The sequence below is a fragment of the Apteryx mantelli genome, chromosome 31, assembly GCF_036417845.1.
Source record: "Apteryx mantelli isolate bAptMan1 chromosome 31, bAptMan1.hap1, whole genome shotgun sequence".
NCBI lineage: Eukaryota > Metazoa > Chordata > Aves > Apterygiformes > Apterygidae > Apteryx > Apteryx mantelli.
In genome coordinates this window covers 3,775,000-3,802,698 of record NC_090008.1, presented here as the reverse complement: position 1 = coordinate 3,802,698, position 27,699 = coordinate 3,775,000, and the positions used below count along the sequence as shown (strand labels likewise).

Sequence of the window (27,699 nt, the reverse complement as noted above, 5' to 3'; positions counted from 1 at the left end):
TCTCTCCCATCCTAGATGCCAGGTTCTTCTGGACAGCCGGGCTCACAGACGATAAAGAAGGGGCATAGAGGAGTGGATTCCACAGGGGAGACTACCTATAAAAAGGTGGGTTGCCTCTTGCACAACTCATCTAAATGTTGTCCTTCTCCTGTTTGCAACACAAATGCTGCCCAGAACACCAGCATGTCTCATGAAGTTCAGCGTTAGGTGGTAGGTAATACCTGTGAGTTGCTGAAGATGATCTCAAAGGGAGCACAGCCTTCCAAGCTTGAAAAAGTCAAAGGACTGAATGTGTACTTCACAGACAGCTTCTCTGCTGTAGCCTTCTAAAGAGGGGATTATTTTTAAACTTTGCCCATTAGCAACACTTGTTAGGCCTCTTCTGATTTACTGGGTGCTTTCTATGCTCTTCAGGCACAATAGCTTCTACAGATCTTGTGGCATTACTGGAATTTGCTTTACAAAGGGGAGATTGTCTGGATTTTTTTTTTTTTTTTTTTTAAACAAGCCCATAAATGTGGGTATTTTGTGGATGCTCCTTCCAGGTTGTTGGGCTTCATCAGGATGTGCCAACTTTCTCTGAAATGAGATTAGTTTTATGGTGTGTTTTTAAATGGATAGTGATTTGGTACGGATGTTTCATTGCTTTATATAAGTGAAGCTTCCGGTCTGAAATCTCTAATCCAGATGTACTTACATACCTGTCTGTTTGTTAAGGAATCAGAGTGAATGGGAGGAATTCAAGTGGTGTTTCTACAGAAGCTGGCTTTTTTACAGTGCCTTTTGAAATTGTTTGTGTCTTTAAGTTTGGGATCTGGCTTCCAGTTTCCCAGCAAGTTCAGAGGTAGAAAGTTGGCAGCAATGTAATGAGAGAGAGAAGATAGAAGCCAATGTAAATGCCTGAAATGCTTGCTTGCAAGGATCTCAGAAACCTGGTGGGACACTACATGGGGTTTATCTGGCAACAAAACTAATGGACAGTCTGTCCTTTTTCACCCTCTCCTTCTTCAGAGGTTGTAAGTTGTTTTTATAATTCTTTGCTGTGTAAAAGCAGTTGTAAACAGGCAGCCAGCTGCTCCGCTGATCTTGCTGGCTAATAGAAGAGAAAAATACTTGTTCCTTGGCAACCTGACCCTGTGGCTCTGTGTTCACAAACAGGGGAGCAATGCTGTGCTGCATTCATAACTGAGGTTTCTCAACAGTAGGACTGTCCTTGGGGCTTAAGTAGGACTAGGTGGGCTGAGTGTGCTGAACTCAGATCTGTTTGCAAGCCACTTCAGCCTGAAGAGAGTTAAGGAAGGAAGGTGGAATCAAACTCTGTCTCCTTCCCCAGCATATACTGAAGTAAAACAGCTGAAGTAGAAGAGGATGTTGTCTGATGGCAAACTGGGGTTGCTGCAAGTTTTTGTTGCTCTCTCTTCAGGTAACCATAAGCAGATCTTGTAGCTATGATAGGAAAGAAACAGTTAAGTGGGTGAAATGTTCCTGTCCATTTTACAAGGTTTCATGGAAGATGTGTGTCTGGGAAAAAGCATGAAATTTTTATCCCTCAAATCTGGTCTTAGATATTGAGGTATCCCTCTGTCGCCAAATGCTTTGATCTACAGTGATTCCTTGCATGTGGTAGGGGGCTGAGCTTTCTTTAGCTTAAGGGAAAACACAAGCTATTTGGATCATGAGTCCTGGATCTTGTTCTGGATTCAGTTGCTTTATGTATAAGCCAAGTGAAATATCCATGAGCTGCAGCACACAAATCCAACTTGCACCTGCTCTGCAGCCTCAACATTTCCAGCAAGCTTTACAGCAGAGTTCATGTCTCCATGCTCAGGGAATTAATATCAGGGATGTTGGGCAGGTCTTAGCTGGCTGTTCAGGGAAGGACAGCCCATAGCACGAGCTGGATCAAGGCATGTCTCTGGTCTGAGAAGGGGTCATGTGCTTTATAGACAGAAGAGCACTCTTGATGTAAGTAGCTGTTACAAGAACACAGCCCTACATTGTTCTTGGACAGTCTGTGCAGAGGATGCAGGAGTGGAATTCATGTCTTTGCTTTTCCTTATTTTAAAATGACAGTGAGCTGTTTAGCGTTAAAGGGCCACAATCTAGCAAAAGAGTCAGAGGGATGAGATAATGCTGGAGCAGAAGTGTGTTGTGTGCTGGCCATGTGACTGTGCCTGCCTGGCCCTGTTGAAGACCTGAGTCTGTGCCCAAGCTGAAGAGTGTCAAACTTCAAAACATGTCATCCTGAGACCTGACAGACCAAGGTGACAGGAAGCATGTTTTATTCGCAGAGGAGGCACAAGATAACCTGTCCCTGGATATCTTCTCCTTCTGACTGTAGGATGTTGAGAGGAGCACTGTGGGAGGAGGAAATCCAGTCTTTGGAGGACCAGCTGCATGGTGATTCCAGTCTTTTACAACTCTGCCACCCAGAGCAGAAGAATCAAGTAGGATATGGTCAGGGATATCGATGGGTTCCTAGGTGAATAGGATATTCCCTAGTTTGGCAGCAGCTTCAACATCCTGTCATCACAGCTTACTGAGGTCTAGTCATCCATGCACCCTTTTCAAACTGCTATGGGACAAGGCAGCCAAAGTGACATTAGTCAATGAGAAAAATAAAAGAAGCTGGAGCCAGTAGATGTAAAATACCCTAGCTGATTTAAACTTGTGGCTCTTTTTTCTTCTCTTGAAGCTCCATTCATACCTGTTTGCAATATGCTGCTCCACATCATGTCTAACTCATTTGTTTCCTGCCCCTCCAGACAACCTCATCTGCCTTGAAAGGTGCCATTCAGCTGGGCATTACACACACAGTTGGAAGCTTGAGCACCAAACCCGAAAGAGATGTTCTCATGCAAGATTTCTACGTAGTAGAAAGTATTTTCTTCCCAAGGTCAGCACTTGTGTTCTCCTCTCTGCTGTACTTGACAGTGAGCAGCAGCACTAGTTCCTAACCCTACTTGCATGTTAGGAAGCAGCACCAAACTCGAACAGTTGACTGCAGGTGGGAGCACAGCTTTCCTGAGCAGAGCTACTTGACATACTGCTTACAGATCAGCTCTGGTTCCTGTCTGCTGTCTCCTGTTTTTGAAGAACCCTGGCTCTTCCCTGTATGTGACAGGCTGTTGGTTGTGTGAACAAATGCCGGTGTGCTCCTGGGTGTGCCTAGATGTGTCCCTTTTGGGTGGGTGCTTTCTAGCCCTTGGGTATGTTAGAGCCAGCCAGCCAGTGGGTGATCGCTTCTAGGGCAGTCTCTTAAGAAACCTTTCAGATACAAATACTTGTGTGTGTGCTTCTCCCTTTGATCAGTGAAGGGAGTAACCTGACCCCAGCTCATCACTACAATGACTTCCGGTTCAAAACCTATGCTCCAGTGGCATTTCGTTATTTCCGGGAGCTGTTTGGGATCCGACCGGATGACTATCTGGTACGTTGTTGGTTGGACTAGGTTCCCTTTTGTTGCGTGTTCTGTGACTGGTGGTTTGTCCTCTTCTGCCCTGTCAGTGCCTTGGAGCGCTGTGTGGCCCCATGGCAAGCACAGTGGTGGATGCTGTGTATGTCCCTAGGGTTTGCCTCTGTTAATGTTTAAAAGGAAGAGGCCGTGCACTCAGGTTTCCTGTTGATCTCTTTCACCTCTACTTTTCTCATCCTCTCTTTGTCAGTACTCACTCTGCAATGATCCACTCATTGAACTTTCAAACTCTGGGGCCAGTGGATCCCTCTTCTATGTATCCAGTGACGATGAGTTTATCATCAAAACGGTTCAGCACAAAGAGGCAGAGTTCTTACAGAAGCTGCTACCTGGCTACTACATGGTAAGTCACCTGGGTGGGGCTTCCTCTGCAGGCTAGGAGAGGGGTCCCCAAAGGCACGAACATGACAGATGTTGCTACGTATTGCCTGGTAGATGTGTGTGGAAGTTTGATCTGTGTGTTTGATCTGAGAGTGGCTGTGCAAAGTTGGGTGCCAATCCTTCTTCCGTCTCAACTGCCCAGTGTCGATGGTGACAAAGACAGTTGCTGAGTAACACAGGCTACCTGGGTATCACAAGCCTTGCGTGCTGCACAGGAGTCTTGCACTACACCTTGTAACTTGGACTCTTCTAGAGGCTTGCGGGCTGCTTTGTGACCACCTGTGAACTGCTTATTGCTGCCTCGAGGTCGTTGCCACACAAGGTCATGCCCGTGGTACTTTGTCTTGCAAAGCTGCGCTTCTGTTTCCCTTCCTGTTCTCAGGGCTATACTTGGGTCTGTCTGCAAAGGTGAAGTATCCTGTTGATGAACTCTGATTTAAAGTTTCTGTATACAGAGGCAGCAGCTTTGGGAATAAAGGCATGTTAATTTTATAAATGTGGTTATAGCAATAAAAGCCTTTTCGGTCCTGGAGCAAAATCAGATCCCACCCTGAAATGTGATATGTGTGTGATCTGACTGCTCTGTTTTGGTGTTCAGCCAGGCCCTTATAAGCCACCTCTGTGAATGGGAATTTAGCCAGGAGATATCCTTGATTTACAGAAGTGCCTTGGAATTTTTAATGCTGTTGGGGTTGCTAGCTGAATTCCCTAAACTGCTTCTGGACCCACAAGTATTTTTGCTTTGACTGTATCCCGGAGCCACATTGTTTTTCTTCAAAATTCTGTCTAGTGTCTTCTGCAGCCATCAGTTTTAGATCAATCCCTATCCTGATATGCTTAGCTTGACCTAAGTGCCAAATTTAAAAAGGCTAAGCACAAAACCATCCTCTATCAAGAAGATCCCCTGGCTTAGCCTCTGGCAGGTGATTGTGTGAGTGAGCAACAAATTCCTTTTGCATTTGTGAGCTTTATCTGAACCATTCAGCTTTGCAAAGAGGTTGTTAATAATTGTAGGCATCACCCATCTGTTCCCTGTGTTCACCTTGCCTCTTAGCTTCTTTAGCAATTGCTTCAACTCCTTGCCAGCTGTGTTTCAATTTAGAGGCACAAGAAGGAGCAAATAACTCCTCAAACTGGCACATGAATAACCAGAATGGCTTTGAAAATGTTTTTGCATCTCTGGCATTTCAGAACTTGAACCAGAACCCAAGGACGCTGCTGCCAAAGTTCTACGGCTTGTACTGTGTCCAGGCCGGGGGCAAGAACATCCGCATTGTCGTGATGAACAACCTACTGCCACGCTCTGTGAAAATGCACCTCAAATATGACCTGAAGGGCTCCACCTACAAACGCCGAGCATCCCAGAAGGAGCGGGAGAAGGTCTTCCCAACCTACAAGGACCTGGATTTTATGCAGGACATCCCTGATGGCCTGTTCTTAGACTCTGACATGTATAATGCTTTGTGCAAAACATTACAGAGAGACTGTTTGGTAAGTGGAAGGGTGAGGGGCAGTATGGAGAGTTCTTTCCCTTTCCTGAGCCTTTCCCAAGAAAAGTGGGCAGCAGCCACTATCCTTGCAGCTTCTGCCTGGGGTGTTGACTAGAGAACCTCTTTCTCTTTTGTGGTGGCATGGACAAGAAACAGGACCTGGAGCACAGTTTCCTTCCATGCTTCCAGTCTGAATTAAGCTCAGCACAGCCTCTAGAGGGAGAGGAAGCAGTCTTCCCTCCCTCTGCCAAGATTGTGCTCTGGAGTAGGGCAAGATGCTGGGAGAGGGGCAGGATTGCTAGACTAAGTCCAGTTTCAAGTTCTGAACTGCCTTTGAGTAGCTGTGCAGAAGTCGGTGTCTTCTAGCTTGGGTCTCTGTCTGCACAAGAAGAGTAACGATGTCTTTCCTGTAATCCTTTTTGGCACCTATAGATGAGATGAGTGTGCACAATCTATGGATTAAAAGCCATGCCCTCAGTACGCTCAGGGCTCTCAGCAAAAATGCTGACTACACTTGTGAAACTGTCTGCTCTGACAGTTTCCCTGGGCTTTTGCAACACTGAATGAGCCTTTGTTGACTTCCTTCCCAGGTCCTGCAGAGTTTTAAAATCATGGATTACAGTTTGCTTGTGGCAATCCATAACATTGATCAGGCACAGAGAGAGCATGCGATGGCAGATGGGACATCCCAGACTGATACACGACGACCAGCTGCCCAGAAGGCCCTCTATTCTACAGCCATGGAATCTATCCAAGGAGAGGCCCGACGAGGTGGCACCATAGAAACAGATGACCAGTAAGTCTGTGTTGGTGTTGCTGCTCCACTAAAGTATTGCGAGGAGTGAGGGGTGTAAAATCTAAGCTTGGCTAATGGAGACTGAATTTAGATGCAGACTGGGCTGTATATGATTGCTGTGACACTGGGCAGAGAAGTATTGATGTCCAATCTTCTCGTGCAAAGCATTTGGCTTCAATTCCTCTTCCTTAATGTACAGAATGCTTTCTGGATTTCCAGGTGGCTTTTGAGTTGTCTCTGCCCAATGGTTACTTGCAGCTTCAAACAATTATTTCCATCTGTTTCTGAGGCACAGTGATTGCCTTGCTGGACTAATGGCCTGTAAAGTCCAGCTGCCATCTTCAGTATGGACAGTAGTAGATGCACTTACTGCTTCTCCATCTCTTCTCATGGGCGAGTTGGGATTAATCAATCCTCATCTTCAATAAAATCTGCATACAGAGGGAAAAGGGGATCAGTTCTTAGAGGTTTAGCTAACTTACCAAAATAGCATTTTGCTTTGACTTGTCTTCTCCAGTTTCTTAGCTCAACAGTAGGTGCCTCCTGCATGTTGACACTTGTTAAATAGTTTACATAGTACTCAGCCCATGCCAGGCTGCATGAGAGAGGTAGTGGGGTGTGAAAATAGTTTCATGTTTTTTGCCCTGTCCTTTTCTAGGATGGGAGGCATTCCAGCCCGCAACGCGAAGGGGGAGAGACTGCTTCTGTACATTGGCATCATTGATGTGTTGCAGTCCTACAGGTAAGAAACCTTTAATGACAGCTGTGTATCACCAAAGGGTGAAGTCCACTTTACAGCATTGTTTGCCCTTGCTTGGGTATCAAGATTGGCTTTCAAGAAATAGTTTTGACACAAATAAACTTTTTTTTTTATTAACCACCTTCATTTCTTTATTTTTTTTTGTTTGGCATTGGCATTTTGGGATCACTTTGTGGGTCTTGTTTACTGTGTTTACTTCATGTTCCCAGAATAAATTTATTCTCATGAAATTCTTTTCTGTGCTGTGGTTATTGTACACCAGGAGTGTGCAGGAAGTGGCAAGGAAAAAATAGATGGTGGCCTAAAATGGCTATAACCACTCCTCCCTCTGAAACGAAAAATAGCTGCAAGACTTCTATTTCTATTAAAATGCAAAATGTGCAAGGTTACATATGTAAAGTCCCTATCAAAGTCACTGCAAATTAACTACCCATGTTAACTATGCCTGGGAAACTCTCCCCTTGGGTATCTTGCCCTGAAACACTAAAGCTGTGGTTTCATGAGATGTGAGGGGCTGATCTAACAGCCGTAAGGGGAAGGTCTTGTTCTGCACCAACTGTCCTCTCTCACCTTATGCTGACTCTGTTGCTTTCTGGACCTGCATTCAGAGTCACTCGGTTCACTCAGCCAGCAAAGACAGGACAGTTTTCTACTGAATTAATAAGCTGAGTCAGCTCTCAGAAGGGTGCAGTGAGGAAAGCTGGTATAAGGGAAGTGTGAGACTGTGTGGCAGGGACAGGAAAGCAAAACCACCCACCTTGTGAGAGTGTCCAGGTATGCCCAGAGATCAGTCCAGGTGTCTGTGGAACAGTCTTAGAAAAATGGGGTAGTTAAGAGAATCTAAAGCCAAAATAATTAGTAGTTTGGGATGTGTCTGCCACTGTGGTCAGAAGCCAGGCTTGGCACTGAGTGAGCATGATATAATGCAGATTATGGAGACCTGGGGTTAAAATTGTTCTTAATCCTCTCCTTTGTCAGATTTATCAAGAAGTTGGAGCACTCTTGGAAGGCCCTTGTACATGACGGAGTAAGTAGCAAAAATACACCTTCTAACTTTCAGCAGTAATACCAATGTCTCTTTAAACTGTCTTGGTCCTTCTGGGCATAGGATCCTGGATTTTAAAGGCATGTCTGTGGTTGCCCCTTTACATAAAAGGAATGCTCTCTAGGTACCCTCAAAAACATGGGTGTTAATAGTATTGTTCATCTACATCAACAAGTATTTGATTGCTCCGAATACAGTGCATACTTCTGAATCTAACCTGCTTCTCACAGCTGCTAGTCACTAGATACAAGAACCCCTGACTGTTCCTACTCCAACACAGCAATGTTAACAGTCTGAAGAAGCTCACATTAACCTTGAACACCTGTTAATTCAGATTTGCATATTAATGTTTGTCCGTTGGACTTTCTTAGGACACTGTATCTGTGCACAGACCCAGCTTCTATGCTGAAAGGTTCCAACGGTTCATGTGCAACACAGCGTTCAAGAAAATACCATGTAAGTACCTCTGTGCAGATGCACCCCCACAATCTCTGTCAATTCTGCTTCTCGGCAGCTGTGGTTTGGGAAGATGAATGACAACATGTAAGAGCTTTTGGAAGTCTGTTGTGCTGTGTCACCTCTTGCTTCCTCCCAGTTTGTTCTTGCCACACAGATGTGACCTTACGGGAGCTGTTTCATCATTTAGCATGTTCCTTCAGAGGACAGCCTTCATGTCAGACTGTCACTGAAAAGTTGCTGTATTGGGTCTTTTACTGAGAGGAATGTGTTAGTAAAGTGCTGTCTTGGTTTTTGTCTTTAAGTAAAGCCTTCTCCTTCTAAGAAGAGCCGGTCTGGCACAACAGTTCCTCGGAGGAGCTGTCAAGGAGGGGTGCCTTCCCTGTCACACATCTCATATGAGACAAAAGCACAAGTAACAACAGAGGTGGATGTGGAGCAAGGTTGGTGCCTGGGCCTAACAAACAAAAACAAAAAAAAGAGAAGCTGCTCTTAAGCTTGTATTTGTGTCATCAAAGCTTGCTGCCTCCTGAACTGGGCAAGACGCCTCCCTGTTGTTTTGCAGACTTGCTAGGGGGCCTGTTTTCTGGGACTGGGGGTGTGTGAAACCAGATGGGGGCCAAAACCTGTTATACACCATGGTGCATTTTGAGGGCGCCGAGGAGGTCCAGAGGGGCAGTGAGCCCTGAGCCCTTCGTTTGTGCCCCTCACAGCCCATTGGTGCATTCTTGGGAGGATCCTTCTAACCCGATTTCCCTGATGTGAAGAGGAGAAGAAAACTGTAGAGAGATGGTTTTCCATTCGGCATAATTATCTTGTCGAACTAATTGCCTCAGGAAGCTGCTGAGACAAAGAAACTGACAAGATTAAAAAAAGGGAGGAGGAGGAGGGGCTTGGCTGTTTCCAAGTATCCTGTTGCATCAAATGCAGGACAGGGTGAGGAACCTCATGTTTCAGTAAAAGCCAGTCTTTGCTCACAACCAGGATGAGACCAGGTACTACTTCATCCGTCTTCACGGGATCTTTCAGCTTCCTCCAAGCATCCAGTGGCCCCCACTCACATGGGAAACTGGCTGAGACTGTGTGGCAGTCCCTGTGTGTATGGTCTGTTCCCAACAGCACAGGCCCTCGGGGTTTGAGTCAGTGGAGAAGCTGAACTAGATAGTACTGTGGAGGCTTAGATTCAGAACAGAGAACTGAATGCAGGGCTGGTTCTTCTGTCCTTGGGTATTTTAGACATCTTGGATGGGATCCAGCGCAGATCTCGACCCATGGCTAGTGTGGGAACCTGTGCCACACAAGTGATGATGGAACAGTCTGTGCTTTAACCCAGGTTCCCACCTTGGTCGTCCAGATCTCCTTCCCAGGACACTGCCAGTAGATGAAGCTAACAGCGACTCTGTCGCAACGACCCTGTCCACCTCTTCCTTGGGCAGCGGAGGCCTCAACTCACCTGTGAATAGGTAAGACTGTCACTCTTCCAGCACATGGTAGGCCGGTGGCTCCTGCAGGTTAGGTTCATGAGCTGTGGGAGGGCTCTGTGTTGCTTTATGGGATGTTTGGGTTTTTGGCATGCTTGCAGAAATATCTGTTTGAGTGGTCCTTTTGTGTTGAGCATGTTCAGTCCTGTCAGTTCGAGCATGTGCAAGGGGAGAGCACCGTGTCACCATTCCTGTGTGCAGTCCTTTACAGATGATGTGATCTTGCATCTTCTGCTTGGGCTGTGTGGGGGTTGCAGTGGCTTTTGGTTCCTTGTACTGTATTTAATGGCTTTGTTCTGGACTTGAAGGATTTGTGTTAATTAAAACGAGTTAGTGAAAGTGTCACTCTGAAAATGTATGTGAAGAGCATTGATGTGGTGTTGGATGATCCTGAAAGTGTCCTGCTTGCTGCTCCTCTCAGAGGATTGGGCTCTCTTGCATCTTAGTGATTTGATAAGCGTCGAGCTCCTACAATTTCTTGGGAGAGGAGGCTGCGGGGATGTGTGCAGGTGCAGTTCAAAATATCTCAGAAACAAGAGCATGGAGAGCCGTGAGGGAGCTTATGGCTGCCTTTGAATGTTTCATTTGTTGTCAGAGGGGAAAGACTAGCAGGTATGAGGAGGAGCTGTGGTCAGAGGACAATCCCTTTCTGAGGTGTTAACTTCTCTTCCTGGAAGTGATTGGAAACCATTTTCCTTACTCCTGATCCTGCAGAATGGCACTGATTAAGGTGTCTGCTCTGCCTGAGCTACAGGAAGACAAGATACAATTATAATTAACTTATAATTAACACCTCTTACTCCCCCTCTAAAACCTGGAAACTTCTTGGTAGGGATCCTAAACCAGAGCTGCTCCTTTCCAGTACGTCAGCATGCCTGAGGCTTTCTTTCTATTTACTTAACTGCAGGTCTCTCTCCTTCAATCTCTACGTAGGTCAGTGGGCGTACAAGTGCATAAAGCTGACAGCTCAGCAAAGGATTTGCCTAGAACAGCTCCCGGCATCTTCTTGTCTAGGTGAGGGGAGGAACCAGACTTTGCCTGAAACCTTCTCCTGTCTAGAGGGTGTAATCAGTGAGACTTATTCTGAGACTTGGCCTCGTGCTTGTTGCTGGCGGGTGGTTACAGAGTTCTTGTACAGTCAGTTTGCTCCTAAAATGCAGCACTTCAGCACATTGGGCCCTGTGCCGAGACACAGCAATCCTTAGCGTGTTTGCTTGCTGTAAAATGGCTGAATGAAAAAACCTTTCAAGATGAGGTGTCCTCCTTATACAACATGGTGCTGAGCATCCTTTTCTGCTCAGGTATGTAAGACTAAACCTGCCTGCTCCATTGAGTTGACTCCTGAGGGTGGTTCCCCAGATGCAAAGCCTGCTGTGTTCCCCTCTGGAGGGGAGGGCAACGCCTGCAGGCACACGAGTGTGTGGTTGCTCTTTGCTGACATCCCATAAAAACAAGTGCCAGCAGGCTGTGGCACTGAAATTGAGGTCACTGAACAGGCCAGTGCTTTTTCACATGGGGTCCTTAGGACCCTTGAACTCTGAGCTGCTAAAAGCAAGCCTGTTGTCAGAGGCTTCCATCCACTTTTGCAGCCCTGGAAGATATGTAGAGTTCTGCAAACCCAGCAAAGAATGAAAGCAGTTTGTAGACTACTGGTTTCTAACATAACTTGTTGAATGGCTTTAAACAGGGATTTTCTTCCTCTCTGTGGAATTAGCCTGGCTAGTGGGGTATTTACCACCCTTTGGGAAGGAAAAGCTCTTAAATCTCTGCAGCCCTGTACAAAGAAGAGTGATGTCACTTGAAATCTCTCCAGCTAGAGCAGCTCTCAACTTCTGCCCTTGTAGGGGTGGGTGTGGGGGCTGGACAGGATCTGGCCTGCTCCAGGCCTGCCTTTGAAACATGAGCTCAGCCTTTTCTTTTTTGTGCTACAACAACCTCAGCCTGTGCTTTGCAGCACAACCCCAGGTCCTCAGAAGCATTGCCACGTGCCTGTTTGCTGCATGCTGAAGATGTGCTCTTAATGGTGGTGTAAGCAATACCATGCAGGTGTGGGTGCCCTCACAAAGTGGACAGCCAAGACCCGTTGCTTAGCGCTGACAGAGCTGGTTCTCCCTGTCCTGCCACCCAGGTAGGGAGTTACTTGGCCCAATTTAGTGACTGATCCAGCATAGCAAATCTCAGAGGTCTGATTACTTCTTGTTGGCAGTAGAGCCCAAGGCTAGAGAGGTGGGTGTGATGCTGAACAAGTGAGGAAGATTTCCCTCCATATGCAAGGTTCTGATAATAGCCTGTTCTCATCATGGGAAGGGCAGAACAGTTGGGATTCCCCTGGTTTGCAGCCCAGCTCTGTCATTAACCTCACTGGCAGAAGTGTGCTGGTGTTTGAGATGCTTAGACATCACCATGTGCCACTGGGAAGGTAAGTTTCTAGCCCTATGTGCTGTCTGGCATCCTGTGGCAAGGAGTTCGAGATTGATCTCTGTTTTAGAGGGGCATTTCTTTTTCTCTTAAGCCCTATACCTGATCACCTGGCCCTGCATTAGGATACTGCTGCTTACACAAGCTTTGAAAGGAATTTTTGCACTGTAACTAGCACTGAGCATCCTTGCCTTTAATTTCTGCATAGGTCAGAATCAGGGAGTTACTAGTCAGAAAGCTCAACAGAAGATGTAGCCAGAGCAGCTGAGAGTAAACAGGCAAGTAGGTGAGGCTTAATCTAGGCAGAGAGATGGAGTTTTGTGCTCCTGGTGAGGTCACTCGTGTCTCCATTTGGGTTAAACAGATGCTGTTGATCCAAGGGCATCTGTGTGGGGTTCTGTGTAACCTGATCTTAACAGCTTGATGTCTTCTGCATGCTGGCAACAGGAGATGGAGTACTACCAATTAATCCACTTCCAGCAGACTGTGACAAATCCTGGGTGTTAGCCACAGGTGGGCTGAGTGCTGGGACCATTTTCATGTTGATGTGCTTGAAGACTTCTGTAAAGAGGTGTTGCTTCTTAGCTGGACAAAAGGTTCTTGTTCCTAATGTTTGAAGTAATGTTTACTGGGGGAATGGTTTTCTACGTATTGTTTTAGATGCCTGGGCCAGTAGGGATAATGTTGCCTGTGACCCTGTAATAAATCTGCCTAACAAAAGCTTTTATGCAGTGCTTGGATGTTCCAGTTTGCTGGGTAAAGCAGGGTAGCCAAGAAATGTGACTTATTGATGGCTCATTTTAAAAACTGCTTTACAGGTCTCTTCCCTTCTGTTTCCCCAGCGGTTCCCCAGGGCCTTCCATACCAGAGTGCTCCTCAGAACTGAGAGAACAGTTTGAAGACCTGCAAGAAACGGAGATAAGCTTTGTGAGTACTTCCCTTTTAGGGAGGAAATGAGCAGCTCTGTAGGTGGACAGACAATTACAGGGGTTACTTTGGCTTCTTGTTCTGCTGCTCCCCAGAGGTGCTAGGAGCACTGGCATTGCTGATTGTGTGTGACTCAACCAGAGCAGGAAGCAGATGTTATTTGTTCCCCTCTGGTACATGTAGGCTCAGGCTGCCTTGTGCTAGGCACTGTTCATGCTCTTAGTGGGATCTGCTGCCTCCAGAAGCCTTAAATTAGATAAGTAGAGAGGCAAAGCAGAGGCAGTTCACTTTCCTGAGGTCGCAGAGTGGGTCTGATGGCAGAGATAAAACTGGGTGAATCTGACCAGACTCATCTTGGTGTTCCAGTGGAGAATGATTAAATACTCAGACCTGCCTGTTTTAATGTAAGGGGATGGTTCAGGTAAGGGTACAAAAGCCTGAACACAACTAAACTCAACAGCTCCCTTCACTTTGCCTCTCCCAGGGTGGGGAAGGCAAAGGAGACCTTGTGCTGTCCTTCCTCAGAGGAGGGCAGGCTCCTCTCCAGCATTTCCCCTCTTTTCTCTTCACAGTGAAGCAACACCGAGACAGTTGTGATGGAAGCAGATTGTTCTGTGCTCTGCGTGGTCTGTGGAGTCTGACAAACATTCAGCCCCTGTTGCTGACTTATTTTATTTTATTAGAAATCTTATCTGGACAGAAAGCTAGAAGCTGGAAGGCTGGTCTGCACTTAGTGGAATAGTATTAACAAAGACCGAGTCAGCACAGCTGAGCCTCGGACACCTGGAAGTCTCCTTACAGCAGAGCCCTCAAGGTGTGACTGTGTATCTGTGGTGTCCTCCTTTCTCTGAAGCCTGGTGGGAGCAAAGCAGGCTGTTGAGAGGAGGAGGAAATGCTCTGCATGGGCTGAAGTTCTCTGGAAAAGGGATTGATCTGACTTTCAGGGAGTTAGATGCTTACGATGCCAGCATCACAAACCTGGCCAGAATGGGCAACTCTTCAGAGTCCTGGGGGTAAACGGGCATTAAAGCCTTGTTGGGGCAGGTTGCGACAGAGCAATGTGGTTTTATTTTGTATTTTAAAACAAATTTTTAATTTAAATGTTCCTTTGAATTCAGTCATATCAACTTCTTTTTACTCCTGCAATGTAGTCACTTTTTTCTTTTTTAATAAATAGGCTTCTTGGTGTTCCACCAAAAAAGTATCCCATGTGAGAGAGGCAGAAAGGGGGAGTGGGAAGCTATATTGACCACAGATGAAGTTTGTTTTGTTTTGTTTTTTCCCTCCACCAGCCATTCTCGGTTGCAGGATTCTCAACCTTGCACTGTCCTGAGACAGCGACATGGAGAGCTAGGTGCTTCATCATGGTGTTTTCCTCAGAGGACTTTGAATGTGCAAAGCTTTTAAGATGTCAGGGAGGTCTTGGATTGCTTTGTCCCGTTTTTTAGACTAACCTTTTGTCCCTTCCCCATTCCCTGGAGAGAGATCTGTGTAAGGGGCACACTTCTTTTAAGCCTTCAGTATTTCTTAAGCAAGTGGACCAAACATAGCCTGCTCGGTTCCCTTCCCCTGCCCTCCACTTTGCTGTTATGTCCTTTTGTGGACACCACTTGCAAAAACCTCACAGTTTTTATAGCTTGGCTCCCTTTTGATAACTCCACTTATATCTTAGACAGTATTGTGGAGCTGTGTTTGACACCAGTGCTCTCAATGGCTTGAAATTGAGATTCCTACATAACTGGCTGCCTGTTCCATGCATTGTGACAGATTTTTGCCTCTGCAAAAGTATGGTGCACCTCGAACCTGAGGATGCTGAGGGTTTGTGTCCGATTTTAGAAAAAACAAAACTGAAAGGAGGCATTGTCCTGTTGTTGCCGTTTCCATTGTGTGCGCACAAGGCTGGGGTGATGCCTTGCAGACACTGGCTGCGGACACTTACCTAGAGATCTCAGAGCAAATGTTGGCCTGATCTTTATTTTCACTAAATGCTTTTTTAAGAAATGAAGTGAGTCTTCCCCGTGTTCCCAGTGGGTTAGAATCCTCCATCCTCTTTTTTGTATATTAAAAAAAAAAAAAATTAGAAATTTTTGCCCTTGCAGTAGTGCAAGGGATTTCTATACTAATTAGCAATGATTGCTAAGGAAACAAAGAATGTAGTGGTGTAGAAGGGGATTTTTTTAGTTGATGTTTCAGAGCCAAGTCTCTTCCCACCTTCCACTTCAAGCTTTTAAAGTGGATGTGACAAGCTGATATTTTTTAAGAAAAAAACTTTTTTGAAAGACCAAGTGGAACGGCCTTATTCCGGGTGTCCAGATCCAGAGGGGTTTGGTGGAGTGCAAGAACAGTCTCTGTTCAGTAACCGGCTGTCTGGTTCTCAAGGGCTCTCAAACCTTTAAACGCCAATTAACATCACAACAAGACCTGTGATTGGAAGGAAGATCAGCTTGGGGACTACTGGAAATGTCTCTGTTGGATCTTCCCTTCTCCCTCCCCTTTACCTCTGACTCTATCCAGCAGGTTACACTTTATAGCTGAAGTAACTGTCTATATTAGACACTGTTTCTTATCTTCCCTCCTAACTCATATTTTGTTTTTTGTTTTTTTACCAGGAGGAAAGAAAACAAAGTCTCAATTTTTTTCATGATTTACTATTTATGAAATTGTATTTAAGTGTTTTATTCTGGGGATAGTTATTCAGTGAGTAGGGAAATGGGGGGGTGGGGGTAGCATTTATATATCAGAACTATCAACCTCTGCTTTGTAATGGTTTTTCAGAACAACTGCTTTTTTTTTTTTTTTTTTTTTTTTCATTTAAAAGTGGCAAGTAACTAGTTTTAACGTTTTTAAAAACTCAAGTGGCTTTTCTCCATCACGGGGGCTTCAGTTCTCTTGCCGACGGCTTGGCAAGTCGAGTAAGAGCAGGGAGCAGCTGAAATGTCGCGCCTGGCTCCTGGGTGCAATGATCTTCCGCTGCAGTCCCCAGCGCCCCTGGACAGAAACGCTGGGTAAAGGGATTGAGAGCTGAGGGAGGCCGGACCTCTTTTTTTTTTTTTTTTTTCCTGCTCCGTGTTGACGCCACTTTGATTCCACACGACAGGATCTGTTGCCGCTTTCTCGGTTGAACAGGGAGGGATCTGCCCTGTCCAGCGCATCCACGTGGAACAACTTGTGCCGTGTCGTGAATATTGTCATTTTAACTGTGTAACGTTTTTTGCCATCATCTGCTGTTAAAATGGATATTGAAAAACAAAGCTGTCTCTTCTCAGCCTGTCTTGCACAGAGACGCAATATACGGTATGCTACTAAACCCACAAAAGTGTCCAGGCTTGTTTTTTCCATGGATGGCGGGGGGGGGGGGGGAGAAGTGGGACTCATCTGCTTTGCCTCCCGTGTAGCTCAGTAGTCAACAGAGTACGGTGAGTGAGGGGCAAAGGCTGAAGTAGAGAAGGATGTGGATGTCTCTGCTCCTCCGTGCTGGGGGGGGGGGGGGGGTATTCCCCCCTGTAATTAGAGGTGGTAGAAAGGCCCCATTTTCCAAACTGTGCCAGTGGGGTGGAAGGCTGGGTCTGGGCTGGGAGGGTCTCTGTGCCCAGGATGGGGGTCCCAGCCCCGGGTAAGTAGCAGGATGGTCCCAGAGGGTCTCCAAGCCCCTGAAGATCTCCATGCCTGGGACAGGGGTTCAAGCCCTGGACAAGCTGCTGAATGGTCCTGGAGGGTCTCCAGGCCTGGAAGGGGCACACGTTCAGTGTCACTTGGGGTCGTTCTCAGCCCCGGGGAACTCTCCCCTCCCCTGCTGCACTGGGGTTTATTTGCCCTGGGGGTTAGGACCCCAGCTGCCCCCCCCCCCCCCCCCCCCCCGGCAACTACTTCCTGCCCCGGTGCCCATCTCTAAGCCGGCCGGGACTACAGCTCCCGGCGCGCCCTGCGGCTGCTGTTCGCCTCTGAAGACGGGTGGTGGGGATTGGCCGGAATCCTCGAGCCAATCGGTAAGCGCTTTGTTGGCCGGGCCCGGGCCGGTCTGAGGGAAGGAGGCAAGATGGTTCTGGAGAGCACCATGGTGTGGTGAGCGGGCCGGGCCGGGCTGGGGTGGCCTCCCCTTCCTTCCCCTGCCCTCGTCTCCCGTCCGCCTCTGCTCCGCACCGCGGCGGGGCTCCATGCCCATGCGTCCGGCTGGGGGCCACGGCCGCGTTTCCCTGAGTCATCCCGGCCGGGGGCAGGGCTGGGTCCAGGGTTGGGGACGGGGGAGGATCTGGGGCAGGGGCAAGTTGAGGGGGTTGAGGGAGTCAAGGTCTGGGGGGGGAGGTAGGTTTGGGGTAGGGGGAGGTGTGTGGGGTGGAGAGGCAGTGCCTGGGGGGGAGAGGTCTGGGGGTAGGTGATATATAGGGGAAGGTCTGTGAGGTTTGGGGTGAGGGGGACGTAGGGGGACGTGTGTGGGGTGGAGAAGTCAGTGCCTGGAGGAGAGAGGCTTGGGGTAGAGGGAGGTTTGGAGTAGGGGATATATAGGGGAAAGTGGGTGGGGGGTGAGAAAGGTAAGACCTGTGTGGAGGCAGAAAGGTTTGGGGCAGAGAATATATAGGTGAAGATGTGTAGGGTTGTTACCAAAGGATGAGCAAGGCAGGGCCTGAGCAGGGGAAGGTTTGGGGCAGGGGATGCACAGGGTGTGGTGTGGGGGGCGAGAAAGGCAAGGCCTGTGGGGGGGGGGGGGAGAGGAAAGGTGTGGAGAATACAAGGGAAGGTGTGTGGGGTGGGGAAGGCAATGCCTAGATAGGGAGAGATTTGGGGCAGGGGGAATTTGGCCTGGGGGATATACGGGGGATGCGTGTGGAGTGGGCAAGGCAGGGCCTGAGCAGGAGAAGTTTGAGATAGAGGATATATGAGAGGAGGTGTGTGGGGAGGGGAGGGAAGGATGGGGAGCTGGGAGGGGGAATTGGAGTAGCGGGAGGTGTTTGGGTTGGGGAGAGGATGGCTGCTGGGGTGGTGCTGGGGTGCTGGGATCGAGATGGTGGGGAAGATTTTGGGTGGTGGCTGCTTGGGAGAGAGTTTGGGTGAAATGGGGAGCAGTTTAGGTTGGAGGCTGTCTGGGAAAGTAAGGTGGGGAGGGAAGATTATTGCTGGGGGGAGTTAAAGGGGGCAGGTTGGGGTGAGGAGGGGTCTTTTGGTGGGGAAGGCTCTGGGCTAAGCAGGGGGATTAAGGAGGCAGGACAACAATGAAGAGGCTCTTGTTAACGGAGTTAATGGGGGCGTGAGGGGGCACTTGGTAAGCAGAAGGAAAGCTGGATGATGGAGAATGAGTTGGGGAGAGCTGCTGCTGCTGGGGTGATATGGTAGCAGGCAGCACTGGGACAACAAATGGGTATCAGTAAACTTGGCTGGACTAAATTCCACATCAAAGTAGTACACCCAAGAGGTGGGATGCAGACCTGGCAGGGCTTCAGGCCCAGCCCCCTACAGCACCCAGTGCTGCCAGCCTGGGCTGGGGCAGCTTTGTGCGGCTGTAACCTGCTACCTGAATGAGGCCAGCTGCTCGTGCTCTGGGCTGTACCCCATGCCTCTGGGACGGGAGCGAAGGGGTTAGTGCTTGAGTGATGCTGCATCTAGCGCAGCTGTAATCTGGCTTTTACTGTTTTACTCTTGCTCAGCATCAGTTTCAAGGTAAAAGGGCCCTGTGTGCTGAACGCAAGCTGGGACCGGCGCTGGAAGCAGGAAACTGATTTCAGATTACGTGCTAAACCTGCTGTTTTGATGTGTCAGTACTATCACAACAGCTACAGCCTCTCAGATCTGATACCTTTTGTTTTTGATGGTTAAGGAGGCCACAGTAGAGCAAATCCTTGAAATATATACAGGTTCTGTTGTTTCTTTAGCTCTCTACATATTTCTGTGATTGTTTGGATAAAGATATTACCTTAGTCTGATTTGGTGACTGTATATTAAGTCCTTGGTATTTTATCTAGGCAACTCTCTGCTTACTTGTGTTTAAGGGTGTTAAAACGTGTCACCACTCCTTGTGTTGTCCTGGAGAGCGGGAAGTTGTGATGAGCCTTGTGAACAGTAAACTGAAGTTCAGACAGCTTGGGCATACATCACCTTGTTTCTTTGAGCCTTTGTCCACGTTATAAGATGAAGTTTGTGCTGCTGCCTTCTTGCTGCTCTCCAGCCGCGTAGGCCAGCGCACAGGTTGTGCTGGGATATTCAGCATGGGACAGGAGGAGAAACAGCCCTGTGCCAGCAGCACTTGCTGGTCCTGACAGGGAACCCATGGCTGCAGTGTCAGGAAAACAGTTACAACAAGCAAGCGGTTGTTTCAAAAAGAAACGTTCTCACTGGTGTCAAAACTGAAAATGTGGAAGTACTGCTTAGGGAAGTCTTAATTTGGGGCGGAGATAAGCTTTCAAGCTTTTATTTAAATTAATACTTCTCTCTTGAGTCGCTTTTCTGAAGGCCAGTGTAAGAGCAGAGGTTTTTCTGTCCCCTCTCTGCTGTCTGTGATAGCCAACAGTGGAAGGTAGAGATTTAATTACGGCATTGTTTTGTTGTGGCTGCTGCAGTTAGGCGCTGGGGGGCAGTGTCGCCTGTGTGCTGCACGGGGATAAACCTGGGCAGTTGTGTGTGCCTGGGGCCTCTTCTGGTGTCCAGGCCGTGACACCCATCGTGTGTTGTAAGCTAGAGTGAGGAAGCTGGACTGTGTGACTCGGGGGGGGTTGACTCATTGCAGTGTTGCCCTTTTGCCTTGAGAAGATCATCGCACTGCTGTCCCGTGGAGCAGAGATGCTGATTTTCTTGGAAGCGGGGTTTGCAAAGAGCTCTGCAGTCCATTCCCCGTGCCCTGGAAACCCTGCGGTCTCCCATGCATGTATTTGCATGCGAGTGGAAAGCTGCTTTTTGTCATGAGGAAAGCTTCTCCTTAGTAGTGTTGAGCGCAGAGCTATGTACATTAAGGCGGAGTGGTGTCTCCTGGCAGGTTTTTGTTGTGGCCCTGTGGAGATGGGAGAAGGCATGTGAACATTTTGGGGATTGTGGGCTTGAGTTTTTGCGACTGCAGCATCCAGAACAACCTCTCATGCTCTTCAGCAAGAGTGGGAGCTTCCAGCTTGGCTCAGGCTCCTCGACCATTGTGGGGCTGCAAGTGTTTGTCCTGCAACCCAAAGGACAATCCCTGTGATGTGTCCCTCCTCCCCGAAGGATGGGTCTGATCTGAACACTCGTGGAAATGTAGAGGTGACTCACTGTGCTCTTGGTAGCCTGGACTCAGGTCCCTTTGCCTCTGGGAAGTGTTTGTGTCCTGCTGTGCATCCCCAGCTGCGTGACCTCAGGTGTGCTATCCTGAAAAGCACATTTTGGGGATAAGCCTCACCTGCTTTGCTTCCAAGCTGATACCTTCTTCTCTGTGTTTCAGTGTGGACAACAGTGAGTATATGAGAAATGGGGACTTCTTACCCACTCGCCTGCAAGCCCAGCAAGATGCTGTCAACATTGTGTGCCACTCAAAAACCCGCAGCAACCCCGAGAACAACGTGGGGCTCATTACCTTAGCCAAGTACGACTGCTGGGGGGACTCCAGCCTCAGGGGCCAATGCAAGGTCTTGCAACAAGCGGGTGCCAATGCTGAGGGGGGGCTGGGGAATGTGTGGGAGAGTGTGTGGGGGAGGACTAAGGGGATTATTGCAAAATGGGGCAGCAGTAGCACAGTCTAAAACCAAACTAGTTCTTCCAAGAGGACTGGTAAGAGAAAGCCTGGTTTCTGACATCTGTCTGGCTTGTTGGGCTCACTCCTGCATCATGACACTGAAGGATTTCAGAGGCTTTTCTCTCTAGTCTGGAACTCTCTTCCAGACCTGTCTCTTGAGGCCTTATGTCCCAAAGGGTGGCTAATAACGACTGAGCTGTCACTGCAGCTCGTGGACAGCCTTGAGAGAACATTTCTTCTGTTTTCCTGAAGCTTGTAGGAACTCGGTGCCTTTGAGAGCTGCCTCTTGGCCGGAATTGGTTAAAATCGGCCAATGGGCTCAAGGATGCTGGGACAGACACTTGCAAGCCTTCACACAGACAGATTACATGCTTTGTTTTTTTAGGAATCCAGGCTAAAAGTCTTGCTCCCTGTACGCACTGACCCATCCAGGCTGAATGCTGGCAGACTCTCGGAGTACCCACGAGCTACAGGCTTACTGCAGGGAGGGTACTCTTACTCCCACAGGAAATGAAGGGTTTTGCAAATAAAAGGTCACCGATTTAAATGTATTTTTGTTGTAGTAACTGTGAAGTGTTGACCACGCTCACCCCAGACACAGGCCGGATCCTTTCAAAGCTACACACGGTGCAACCCAAAGGGAAAATTACCTTTTGTACAGGGATCAGAGTTGCTCACGTAAGTGGTCTTGTTGGTTTCTCACAAGTGAGTTTCTGCCTTTCTCTGTAACTCCTTTTGCCTTACTGAGTCCTGCTAAACTGTTTGTCCTTCTGATGGCTGGAATATGGTTCTGTTTCTGCCTCTATGGTTAAGCAGTGCTGAGCAAATCATTTTGTTTTTGCCAAATGCAAAATGCAGATGAAGCTTTTAGAAAATCCTACGTAACAGCTTGGTAGTTTAATAGTCTGGTCCTAGAGTTTGCTTCAGAGATGAATCAGTCTTGGCAGCTGCTTTGTAGAAATCCAGCCACGCTGCACAGCAGCTTAAGACGTTGAATCAGTATCTGGACATGTAAAGTGAATTTAGGCAGGTGGCTTGAAACAACCCATGTTGGAATTTGGCCAAGGTGCTGCATTTAATGTAATTCTGCTCAGCTGTCACCTGCTACTCTGAGAAATAACTGTATTGGAGCTCGGGTTGGGGAAAACCCATGACTATCTCGTGAAGGGGAAAAAGGGGGAATATGCGTTAGAGGGAGATGGCAAACTTTTGATTTGTAGCTAGACTCTGACTACGGCATGTCTTGAGCTGATGTGCTGAGTCCAGCCCTTCCCACCAAGGAGAGCAGGCTCCTTAACTGAGGACTCTCCACCAGGGCACAGTCACCCTTTTGTCCTGTTTTTTTGCTCTGTCCTGGAATATGTTTCTCATCGTGGCTCCTCTGCCCTTGCAGAGGAGGGAAAAGACATGATATCAGGCCTCTTGAGCTTGTTCCAAGCTTTGATCTAGAGCTCCTCTGATCTCAAGACACTGAAAGCTTTGTTTTGAATCAATCTAGTTAGTGCACTTTAAGACAGTAGCATTCCTCAGTGGGAAAAGAAGTTTTAAGCAAGCTTACTTGACTGGGTAGCAACAAACCGGCAGCACATACCTGCTCCCAGCTGAGCCATAGCTTCCAGCAGAGGGGAGGTCCTTAAAGCATGCTTGCTTGTGGACTTACAGTCACATGAACATACCTTTCACTTCTGCTGCAGGCCTAAAATGAGTGCAAAACTGAGTCTGCAGTGATCCCTACTGGGAGCAGCCAACAGTGTCATCATTAGTGGCTGTTCTACCTGAAACTCTCTGTATGAGCAGCAGCTGCAATGAAAAACAGCATAACGCTGTGACGTGAATCACTAATACAGAACAGACTTGACTGTGAGTTTGGGGAGGAAGAGGAGAAACTGCGAGTTGCCCTCAGCCCAGTTGGTTCTTTGCTGCTCTGTTGATGTGGATTTAACTTCCTTCAGGGCTTCCACTGTTCAGCTGTCTCCCAGTTTGATGAAAATTGCTACTGAAAAGTCTTCCTGGATATTTAGCCTAAATTTCCCTGTGTGTATACACCTGAAAGCAAGAGAAGTGACTAATGGCCCTCTCCTCTTTTCTGGGAATTGCTCACTTAGCACCATATGACTCTTGTTTTGTAGCTGGCTTTAAAACATCGTCAAGGCAAGAATCACAAGATGCGAATCATTGCCTTTGTTGGGAGTCCTGTAGAAGATAATGAGAAAGATGTGAGTAATGACAAGTCAAATGAAAATATGTTGGGTCTCTTTCTCACCCTGCCTTGAATACCTTGAACTGTAAATCGGCTTCTTTGGTTAGTTCCTTGCTCTGTATTGAAAATAAGGCTTTATATGCCAGCAGGGAGACTGCCTGACAGACGCACTGGCTAGCAAAGCGGTTCTGAGTGTGGAGGAATAGAGAGGGTGAGGAAGGGCTGTTGTAGGCACTGCCAGGGTTCTTGTCTCCTGGGGGAATGGACACGGAGAGGGGCTGGGGCCTGAAGTGTGACAGCTTGAGCCAGACAGGCGTGAAGGGTATTTCTGTGCGGGGGGGAACCTAACGCAGACAGGAGCAGCCCAACCCATGCAGTTCTTCAGGCATCTCTGCAAAGGATAGAAGAAGGCTGATGCAATGGAACAACTGGCTTTCTCCGAAGAACTTGGTGCATTAGTGCTGGCTCCTTTCCCAGGGAAATGTGATACACTTACACTCAAAAGAGAACCTTGTTTATCGTTTGACGTAGGGCTCAGGGTCGGCTGAGTGTTTAGCCTCTGAGGCAGGCCCAGAGCTGCCAGGCAGAATGGGCGCAGCCGGGCCTGAGCCAAGGACAGAGATCCAGATCTCTCACTGTTTTGTGTAGGATCTCTTCCTTCCTCCAGTTCAGGCTGCTCTGTCTATTGAGGGAGCCTCTGTTGTGTCCTGGGCCTCCTGACTTCTTGCTGTCACCTAGACCACTGTGAGCTTTTAGTCTGAGGAGTTAAGGGAAGATATCTGGATCCCTTAGCAGAAGTAAAGCTCTGAACATTAGGAAGGTGCTGTGTGTTTGCGCTTGAAATAAGGCAAACAAAGTTCATCCAGACGTTCTGAGTCTCTCTGAAAGAGCAAGTCAAAAACATGTCTGTTTTCAGGGGGGAGGTGATGTTCCCTGCTCCAAGCTCTCGCTTGCATCTTTGCAGAAGCGATGGGGACAGTTAATTCCTCTGGCAACAAGAGCTTCCTCAGTTGTGCCACCCTGAAGTAACTTGGGCACTGTTTGGTGCCTGTCCCACATATGGACTGTCTCAAATGCTTTACTCCTGGGAGATAGCTCTGGAGCTTGTGAGGGCTAGAATCTGGGAAGCTCAGATTTTGGGCTCCGCATCTCGAGGAGTGAATCCCAAGTGCTCTTGTCTGGTTTCTGATGAGCCGAATATATCTAAGAACTGAAATCAAAGCCATGGAAAGCTAATGCTGCAGTTTCTCCTTGTTGCAGCTGGTGAAACTGGCAAAGCGTCTTAAGAAAGAGAAAGTCAACGTTGACATAATCAATTTTGGAGAAGAGGTGAGACTTCTCTACTGTTCCTTGTAATTCAGATCCAAGCCATGATTTTGTATCCTTTCCAGCCTGAAGATCTTACTCGTGCACGTGAGTGAAGAGAACGAACAGTTCTCTGAACCTCGGTCTCTTTAGCAGCTGTCTCAATAAAAATGCTAATGTCAGGAGTAAGAGACCTCTCCCGTTTCACTGAAAGCATCGTTGAATGCTTTTCTCCTTAAAGGAAATACCAGAGCCACTCATGTGCCTCTGAGTGGCATTTCTGACCCCTCGCTCCTTGTCTTGGATCAGCATCACGTGTTGCTCTGCTCTGATCTGGGCGCTGTTGGGGGTTTTTGTTCGCGGGGAGAAAAGTAGCTTGTGAGAGGATAATACAGCCAAGGCATGGCTTTCCTGCTGGGAGGGCTGCGCAGCCACCCGCTGCTGGGCCTCTGCAACAGATGGCAACCCCCAGGAGTGAAGTGTGGCATAACTCTGAGCCACTTGTACAGCTCTCAGTTCCCCCGTACCATGAGAGCTGTGGAGAGCGAGCAGAGGACTGGGATGTTGGGGTGTGTGGAGCAACCTGCTGCCTGTCCCTCACAGAGCTGAGGAGGGAGTCAGATCAGTCTCTAATCCCAGCTTTTCTCTTTGACCATAGGAAGCCAACACAGACAAGCTCACTGCCTTCATTAACACCTTAAACGGCAAGGATGGGACTGGCTCCCACCTGGTGACAGTGCCTCCGGGGCCGAGCCTAGCCGATGCCCTCATCAGCTCCCCCATTTTGGCTGGGGAGGGTGGTGCCATGCTGGGCCTCGGGGCCAGCGACTTTGAGTTTGGTGTGGATCCAAGCGCGGACCCGGAACTGGCTCTGGTAAGCGATGAGGAGACAGAGGGTGATGGCGAGCGCTGAGCTTGGTCTGTTGGAGCTCTGCCCAGCTCATCTCTGTGCTGTCCCTGTCTCCGCAGGCCCTGCGGGTCTCCATGGAGGAGCAGAGGCAGCGGCAAGAGGAGGAGGCCAGGAGGGCTGCAGCCGCCTCTGCAGCTGAGGCTGGGATCGCAGCCACTGGAGGGGATGGTAATGAACTGGACAGGGAATGAACCTGCCCTTGGCAGGTAGGGTGAGGCAGCAAGTTCCCCAAGGAGCACATCTACATCCAGCCAGCGGGAAGGGGTGTCTGGGCTCCTGTGGCTGCGCTCAGAGGTGTGGGGCTGCCCCGACACCATGACATATGGGTTCTGTTCATGGCAGGGCTCTTCTGCGCAACTTTGCAGTTCCCAGATCCACCACGGTGAAACGTGAGGGGCTTTCTGGCCTGAATCATTGAACTTGTCTCCAATCAGGCTGTTTAGCCACAGCATTTGGGGCAGATCCAGGCTTGGGAACTACATCCTACTTCTTCTGAAACTTCCCTCAGTTCTCAAATGGAGACAGATCCCCATGTCTCTCATGAATGCTGCAGGGAGCTGCTCTGCTCTAGTCCCCTTCCCCAGCTTGGCTGCATTTACAACAGCAGAAGGGGGTCTTGTGCTTCTGGTCATGCCATGGCATTGCCCTTGTCACCTAGCAATGCAGAGCAGCTCTCCTGGACAGTTCCTGAGTGCGGGGTTTTGTCCGTGCAGATTCAGACGATGCTTTGCTGAAGATGACAATAACTCAGCAGGAGTTTGGCCGAGCTGGGCTGCCCGACCTCAGCAGCATGACAGAGGAGGAACAAATTGCCTATGCCATGCAGATGTCGCTGCAGGGAGCGGGTGAGTGGCTGGGTGCCGGCGCTCAGCTCGTTCTCAGCTGACTTCTCCCAGAACAAGGGGAAAGGGGCAAGTCCTCCATATCCATCTAGAACTGCTGTCCCCTACACACCAACATGCCCTGAAATGGGGAATTGTCACCTGGGCAGGGCCTGAATCTCCCTGAATGCCTGTGGGGTATGTACCTGGCTCGCTCAGCCGTAACCTGTATCTTCCACCATGTCCAGACTGGGGCTGCGGGTGTGTAAATCCTCCATCCTGAGCTGTTTCTCTCCTCTTGACAGAATTTGCCCAGGCAGAGGCAGCGGAAGTAGACAGCAGCACAGCCATGGACACGTCTGAACCCACTAAGGTGATGCTTTATCATCCCGATCTATCTGGAAAGGCCTGTCCCAGCCTCTCCTGACGCCTTCCCAGCGTCCGAGAGTCCCTCTCTGTTTGTGCTCAGCGCCAGGGTCAGTTTCCTCGCTCTGGGCTGCCCCTGTCCTTTCATGCTACAGACCTGCCATGAGCTTCAGCTTCCCGGGTCACTAGAACCCACCCTTTCCCTGGCAGAGCCTGTCCCACTGAGAGGTGAGGCACATCCAGAACCATGTACCAGCCTGTTCTCGACTCCTGTCCATCTCCCTGCAGGAGGAAGATGACTACGACGTGATGCAGGACCCCGAGTTCCTGCAGAGCGTGCTGGAGAACCTGCCCGGCGTGGACCCCAACAACGAGGCCATCCGCAACGCCATGGGCTCCCTGGCCTCGCAGGCCTCCAAGGAGAGCAAGGACAAAAAGGAGGAGGAGAAGAAATGACAGCGCTGGGGCTGGGTCTCGCTAACGGGTGGGTGATGAGTCGGTCACGCATGTTCTGGCCACGTAACCTCGTAGCTTCAGCGTAGCCGTCGCCTTTGGGGCGAGTGTGGAGGAGCCCACCACAAGGGGACAGGGGTAGGGCTGGGTTTTCTTGATGTAACAGGTTAATAAAAGCATTTAAAGTTGTTCTTGCTCCCTTTTGGGCTGGCCTGGGGCTCCCCCTGCAGGCAGGGAGTCGGGGGAAGGGGCTCCCCCACTACCCTAGTGTCCCTAGTGCTGGGGGGACTGGGCCCTGGGGCAGCACCTCCCCTCCCCTATAAAACACATGCACATGTGCCTGGGGGTGGGGCCTGGGTGCCCAAGCCCTGCCCCCTGTACCACCTCCCAGCATGCCATGCTCTAGCCCCTGCCAGTGCTGGGGGACTGTTTACCTTGAGCCCTAGGGGTGGCCTGAACTGTTGATGGGCAGTGGAGTCAGCCAATCAGCAGTGTGAGCAGGTGGACCATTTTAGTTCATGGGACTCTGGGTGTGGCCAATGGGGGGTGGAGATGAGCAGGGGAGGGTGGGATGAGGTGAACTTTTTTATTGAGTGACAGCCATGCAGCTCCATGGGAGGCATGGCTTTGTCATGAAAGACAGGCAGACCAGCCAATTGCAAAGCTGAGAGGGAGGGGTGCATGTGTGTGACAGGGCTCTCTGCCAATGGGGCTAGGCCCTGACATTC

The 27,699-nt window shown here is 49.0% G+C and overlaps 1 protein-coding gene across 1 annotated transcript; it reads left to right on the top strand.

Moving 5' to 3' along the window:
- LOC106484829 (putative PIP5K1A and PSMD4-like protein) lies at nucleotides 1–27,160 on the top strand. The gene is made up of 26 exons (XM_067313104.1): nucleotides 1–105; nucleotides 2,766–2,896; nucleotides 3,313–3,430; nucleotides 3,666–3,818; nucleotides 5,048–5,347; nucleotides 5,937–6,142; nucleotides 6,801–6,884; nucleotides 7,881–7,929; nucleotides 8,319–8,403; nucleotides 8,709–8,846; nucleotides 9,737–9,866; nucleotides 10,818–10,898; nucleotides 13,145–13,229; nucleotides 15,839–15,918; nucleotides 16,625–16,645; nucleotides 17,258–17,291; nucleotides 20,301–20,542; nucleotides 20,626–20,766; nucleotides 21,480–21,594; nucleotides 23,046–23,132; nucleotides 24,377–24,445; nucleotides 25,080–25,295; nucleotides 25,391–25,499; nucleotides 26,045–26,176; nucleotides 26,458–26,525; nucleotides 26,807–27,160. The coding sequence occupies exons 1-26, from the start codon at nucleotides 16–18 to the stop codon at nucleotides 26,972–26,974; spliced, it is 3,132 nt and encodes a 1,043-aa protein (XP_067169205.1). The 5' UTR covers nucleotides 1–15; the 3' UTR covers nucleotides 26,975–27,160.
- Nucleotides 27,161–27,699: the final 539 nt, after the last annotated feature.

What these genes read in the sequence shown, in the direction of transcription:
- LOC106484829 (XM_067313104.1), top strand. Translation starts at nt 16, where the DNA reads ATGCCAGGTTCTTCTGGACAGCCGGGCTCACAGACGATAAAGAAGGGG. An exon ending in GAAAGTATTTTCTTCCCAAG is followed by an intron (nt 2,897 to 3,312) that starts GTCAGCACTTGT and finishes CCCTTTGATCAG; the next exon opens with TGAAGGGAGTAACCTGACCC. An exon ending in TGCTACCTGGCTACTACATG is followed by an intron (nt 3,819 to 5,047) that starts GTAAGTCACCTG and finishes CTGGCATTTCAG; the next exon opens with AACTTGAACCAGAACCCAAG.